Below are 6,164 nucleotides of genomic sequence, written 5' to 3' on the forward strand. Positions count from 1 at the left end.
GTTTAGTTTAGAGAGGCAAAGACCAGAAAGCCTATCTGTATTTTTAAATTCATGATTTTTCTGTTGTTCCTTTTTAATCACATTTTTTTTTAATATTTCGGAATCCTATGTCATTACATTCAAATGAATCTCAACTGTTGGTCTAAAAAATATAAGGTAAACGGGAAATAACACAAAGAAGAAATAACAATTATCAGTTCAAAGTTTATTTTTCACATGAAAGGATGCTTTTAATCAAGCAAAATGGATAGGTGATTTTAAAGAAAAATTCTACTTCTAAGGGCAAAATACATAAACTCAAGTTCAGATCTCTAAGAGTAATCCTAATTAAGTATTTTTGCTGTAAAATAATTTTGTAGAAGGCTATTTTGTTAACAATTATTTGTATTATTTTTGCCAAAATTAATTGGTCCCTTTGGAATTCTGGGTGAAATAAATGATGTGTAACAATCAGCAAGGCAAAGTGGTTTCATTTACTTTAATATAAAAGAGGCGCAATCTTTTTTAACTTGTCTGAATATCGAAAGTGAAATGAAAACAATCCCTTCCCCAAGAAAAAGTTTTTTTTTTTTGTTTAAATGTCTTGAATACTTATTTACCTAATTTGCTACCTCATTTATTGGATAATATATATTGAAATTATACGGAAAGAGAATATTATTTTCCAAAACCCTGGAGAATAGTGTAATATACCTATAGACATAAATAATTTGAACAAAAACAAAAATTATTCAGGATTTTTGCAACTATTAATCAAACTGCCTATGGAAAAAGTATCATTAATATCTGACATTTATGTTAAGTAACATGCTTCAATTTGCCAAAGTAGCAACAGGTTTCAGTATCTTGTTAACAAGTTAATTTTTAAAGATAACGCTATTATCTAACTTCCCTTTCAAAGAAATATATTTGTTCTCTATTTTTATAATCTGTACTTAAAATAAATCTGGAAAAATATTTTTCTTATCCAATTTCATACAAAAAACTTTAAATAATTTTCTAAAGACTGATTCTCACATGCATATTTATTAGAAAAATAAATAATTTTCAGGTTTTTTTTTTACAGTTCTAGAAGACAGGGTATTCCCCCCCCCTCTCTTTATCTACAATGAGTGATATTAATAGATTTAGGCTAAGGGAAACTAATTATATCTCAGACTCTTTCCCTATGAGAGTGCAAATCACCATTCAGGGATATATATATATATATATATATATAGACAGATATATGCTTTTTCTTTACTATCATCATGATCAATTCAACACAATCTTTCCAGTTAAGCATGAAGTCAACTAGACTCTGTTAATGAAGATGACCAATAGAAGCGAATCAATTGTGATTCAAAGTTCTTTTCATGAAGACATTATTTCTGTTTGCTCCATGTACATGACAACATTCAAAAGCATGTGTCTTCTGACTTGAAAATGCAGTATTTTCAATGGAGGGAGGACCCATGCCCAGGAAATTATAGACCCTTGGAGAACTGAAATATTATTGAATACAGTAACTGGGTTATGCTCTTATCGCATGTTTCTAATCACCAACAAAGGGAAAATGAAGCAGTGTTAAGTAAGCTTAACAGTTATTGTACTCAGAAGTTAATGACATCCAATTTAGTGCATAAGATTGCATATTCTAACTCATCTGCTGAGCAACTGAGATGCTGGAGTTTATAAAAGATAATTCTCATGTGTATATATGACTTTTGGCTGAACAACTAAAAGTATTTTAGGAATTCACCTGTTGTGACTTCCCCAGCAACTGTATATGGAAAGTATGGATGAAATACTATGTATTGGCATATGAATGCCTACAGTTGTTTATTACTAGCTCACACAATAAATTTGGCTTTCATACAGTGTATATTATGCTTATTACCTATACTCATTATATATATATATAATATTACATATTATATATACACTTTTTTAAATAAATACTAATTTTTGGAAAATGTTATTCAATGAAAGTTATCCAACACTAAAATCCTACTCTGATGCCTCTTGACAGAATAATGATACTTTCAGGGCCTCAAAGGTCATGCCCAGTGGAGCAAAATGTTTTTCAGGTTTCATGAAGCCAGAAAGTCCTAGTCCTGTAACAGACACTGTATACCTGTGATCCGAGGACGAGCTTGGCTATGTAGGTTCAAAGAGGCTCCTCTACAATTTGGGTACAAAGTGATGAATTAATATTATGTGTATAGCAACAGCAGCTCAAATATATACATACATATGTGCATATGCATTTATATGTATATACATTTATTCTGCAATAGGCAAATAGGGGCTGGTTTTGCACACTTTGCTTTGATGGAGGTAATATCCATACCGAAGATTCTTAACCTTTCAAAGCAAGTATAAATAAACAATTCACAGAAGAAAACCAGAAGAAGAAATAGGATGATATTGAGTTTTGTTGACTGTTGTTTTAAATCACAGATCTGTATCGTAAACTCCCAAGCTTGACTTCAATAGATATCCCGTGTCAGTTCAATGGATTCAGCTGACAAAGGAGACTAAGGTGAATAGTCACATTATCCCAGCAGTGAAAGTGGGAGGGAGTGATCTCTAGGGGTCATTTAGTCCATACCTCTGCCTTCGTCAAAAGTGATTTATCCTAGACTGTACATAATGCTGACCTGAAGCTATTGCCAAGAAGTAAAGAAAATTATATATATATATATTAGATCAGACCGATAGAAGAAGAGTCTCTTTAACTGTATTCACATCAAAAGGACTCCTCCATTACACCTGCTTTCCACAATCAGAGAGAGGGTAGGTTCTATAGACATACTCTATATATTTTTATTTGATGTTTCAAGGTTAGAAATTGAGGCAAGTAATGGAATAGGGTGATAGTGAGAATAGATATGTATTTTGTGCAAGGGAAAAAGGTCTGGTACCCATCAATCTGAGTTAAGGAAGAGTGTGGCCAGTTAGGATAGCTCTCGTTTTTTTCTTGTTGTTTGAGACCTACAAGAAGGGGGGGGAGAATCTAAGAACTGAGAAATGTTTGTTTTAGGTTCATTTGGAGGATCATGAAGAAATGGTCTCTTCAGGAAACAAATAGCTTTCCTAGGGCTGTGATACTATATCAAAATCATGCCCAGGAGTGGATAGCAAAGGGTTAGGCTTGGAGCAGGAACTCACCCCCATCCTTAATTCTGTCCCTAATTGCCCCCTTTCCAGAAACTGAAAACACCAGCTTCAGTCAGGCAAGTGTGCCAAGAACCCACAGAGACCCTGAGCTTAGCAGGGTGGTTGTTTAACTTCAGGGAAAGAGAAAGCTACTGTGAATAGCCTAGATCTGACTGTTGGATATCTCTCTGTGTGTACTGGTATGCTTTTGCATGTGTACATATGTAATGTCCCCTCCAGAGACTTCAATTCTGCTTTGGTTTCTGAAAGTCAGAATTTGGGCTTGCACCTTCCCCTTGGACTTCCCCATGCCCCCAGGGCCCCCTCTCCTGGCCATCCAGTGTCAGGATTCAGAAAACTTAAGACAAAATCTCTCTCTCTCTCTCTCTCTCTCTCTCTCTCTCTCTCTCTCTCTCTCTCTCTCTCTCTCTCCCTATGAGAATGGGGCTGGGGGAGGGTTTTTGCCTGAATGTGTATAGGACAGAAATAGTGGCACACAGAGACAGGCTGAGGCAGTGACAGTGAGAGACATAGAAACAGTCAAGGGGAAACAAAGTCAGACAGAGATACAGACAGAGGCAGATATTTCAGGCTTTTTGACCTATCCTATGTAGTGTATGGGCTGCTGTGGCTGTCCCAGTATACAAAGGCATCACGTTGGTATTGTTTTCCCTAAGTTTTTCTTTCCAGGAGTGAAGAAGACATCTTTAGAAAATCATTCTGTACCTATAAACATTCATGCCCCACTTTGGGGGGGGAGGGGGAGGGGAAGAATGAGAGAAAGGCAGTGGTATGTCATTTCTATGACAACTAGGAGGCTTTGGGATTCTGGAAAATGAGACTAATCAACAACTGTGAGTATCCATAAATGTCACATATATACACATAGATGTATGTCTATAATAAAGTGAAGTCCCCTCCTCCCCCCCGCCAAATACCGTACTTGGCAAAATATATGAACACACGATCCTGCACATACTCGCATATACAGGCTTTCAAATCAAGAAGACCACGGCTTAGGGACAACCCCTATGCAGCCAGCACTTGATCTAATGGCAACGCAAACATAAGTAGAGCTTTGGAAGTAGAATGGTCCCATACCTCTCCTTGCTGGTGATTGTGTTTTGAAGATTTTCCTACCTGCCCCAGGTTTTTGCCCTTCTTACTGCTGCCGAAAGTCAGTCCTTGGTAGATGGCCGCAGATCGATTGGTTGCCTGAGTCGGGGTCTCCCCGCCCAGGACGGACTTGATGGAGTTCAGTTTGGATCTGGAGCTTCCCAACTGGGAGCTCTCCACCATCAGGACCGCGGCTAGTAAAAGGAGGCAGCGGGAGGACTCCTTATTCCACATCATAAGGGTCATCTCCCCAGCAAGGCAAGAGGGGAACCCAAGAAAGGTAAAAACCTAGGAAGGGAGGGAGAAGAAGCAAGGAAGCAATGAAACCCAGAACTTGTCCTCCAAAAAGAGCCAGCAAACAGCCCAAGATGCAGGAAGCAAGGGGGAGTCTCAGTCACTGTCCCTCAAACCTTGAGTGACTTCGGGAAACTGAAGTCTAGAAAAGTGCAAACTCAGTCTTAACCATTCAAGCTGGGAGTTTCGAGACCAGAGGTCACTTCACCACCGCCGGTTTCTTCACGAATTGGGGAAATTCTTCAGGCAGTAAGATGCGAAGCGCCTCCCCACCCCAGAAGGCGTGCCCCAAGGTGATGAGGAGCCCAGCGGAGCAGCCCTGCTCGAGACAAGTTGGGAAGGAGCTCCGAAGTCCGCCCTCCTTCGTCCCTGCCCCCAGTCAGTCAGGGGGGAGAAAATGCAAATCAGCCCGAATTCAAGCGCCCCAGAGGGCTGGAAGGGTCGGGTTATTTCCCCCACACATATACACCCACACCTCCTCGTTTACTTGTCTGGGTTTTGTTTTTCCTCCTGTTTTCTTTCCTTCTCCCCTTGTCTTTCACGCCTTTTGTCTGAGTCCCTGCACTCTGTCAGAGCACACGTCCTCCAATTCCAGGTTAGTAGACGCTAGTTTAGGGAGCCCGTAGAGCAACCCCCAGGGACTGGAGACCCGGAGTCAGAGGCTGAGCCAGAGTTATCCACACACACAGGCACACGCTCAAGCACAGCCAGCCTTTTCCTCTGTTACACTCAGAGCAGCCACAGACAGACAGGCAGAGAGTGACACTGTTCTCTCGGCACCGGCACTAGCTGTTTGCTGCACTCCCTCTCTCCCTCTCTCTCCCCTTACTCTCTCTTTCCCCCTCTCTAGCACACTCACACTCCCGCTAACCTCTTTTCTTTTTATAGCATGCTGCAGTGGGTTTTCTAGATTCCTCCGCCCCCAATTCAAGAGTGACAAAGAGTGAAACCGATTCTCTCACCCCCAACTCATACCCTTGCTCCCCCCTCTCTCACTCCCCTTCCTTCCTCCTTCCTTCCTTTCCTCCTCCTCCTCCCCTCCCTTCCCCCTCATCTCCCCCTAACCTCCTATTCCCACCCCACCCACCCCCGTTTTCTCCAGCTTTTTCTCAGTCCTCTGTGTGTCTGCTTCATGTGGCCGCCGCCAGCAAAGCCAGTGGACTTCAGCCCCCGAGGAATTAGGGGGTCCATGACTACAGCTCCTGCGGGGATGCGACGGAGAGGGAGAGGGGTGGGCAGAGGAGACCGCATCTGGAGGGGAAACGGGTGTGGATGGGAATATGGGAGGCGGGAGCTCCTACAGCTGCCTGAGTCTGGAATCAGACAAGCTATAGGGCATCCTTGCCCAGAAGCCGGAGTGTCAAAGAGAAAGCCTGGGGAAAACTGAGGTTTCAAATAAGGGCGTGCCTGGCTGGGGCTCTTGCCAAGGGATAGGCGCCCAGCTCCGGAATCTGACATTGTCCCAGGCCGCTTGTCGCACTCAGGTCTTGAAATAACCACCCCACCCCCAACCTCCGCCAGTGTGTACAGTGCATGAACAGGTTGCTTATAGCGTGTGCATGTGGGTCTGGTGGGTGTGAATGTGAATGCGTTTGAGTGTGAGCGCCTCTGAT

General features: G+C 41.9%; 1 protein-coding gene across 2 annotated transcripts in view; it reads right to left on the minus strand.

Annotated features, from left to right (window-relative positions):
• DKK2 (dickkopf WNT signaling pathway inhibitor 2) overlaps window positions 1–5,515 on the minus strand; it is a 143,042-nt gene extending 137,527 nt beyond the window's left edge. Inside the window, exon 1 of one of the 2 annotated variants that reach the window (XM_069094806.1) lies at window positions 4,282–5,515. In XM_069094806.1, coding sequence (XP_068950907.1) covers window positions 4,282–4,503 — 222 coding nt within the window. In that variant the 5' untranslated portion in view covers window positions 4,504–5,515. Of the gene's footprint in view, window positions 1–4,242 lie in introns of both variants that reach the window. The other variant, XM_069094797.1, reaches the window with a different exon arrangement.
• Between the last annotated feature and the right edge of the window lie 649 nt (window positions 5,516–6,164).

The sequence above is a fragment of the Petaurus breviceps genome, unplaced genomic scaffold (genome assembly GCF_028583685.1).
Source record: "Petaurus breviceps papuanus isolate PSGF00001 unplaced genomic scaffold, PetGlider_PUasm1.0 126, whole genome shotgun sequence".
Classification (NCBI taxonomy): Eukaryota; Metazoa; Chordata; class Mammalia; order Diprotodontia; family Petauridae; genus Petaurus; species Petaurus breviceps.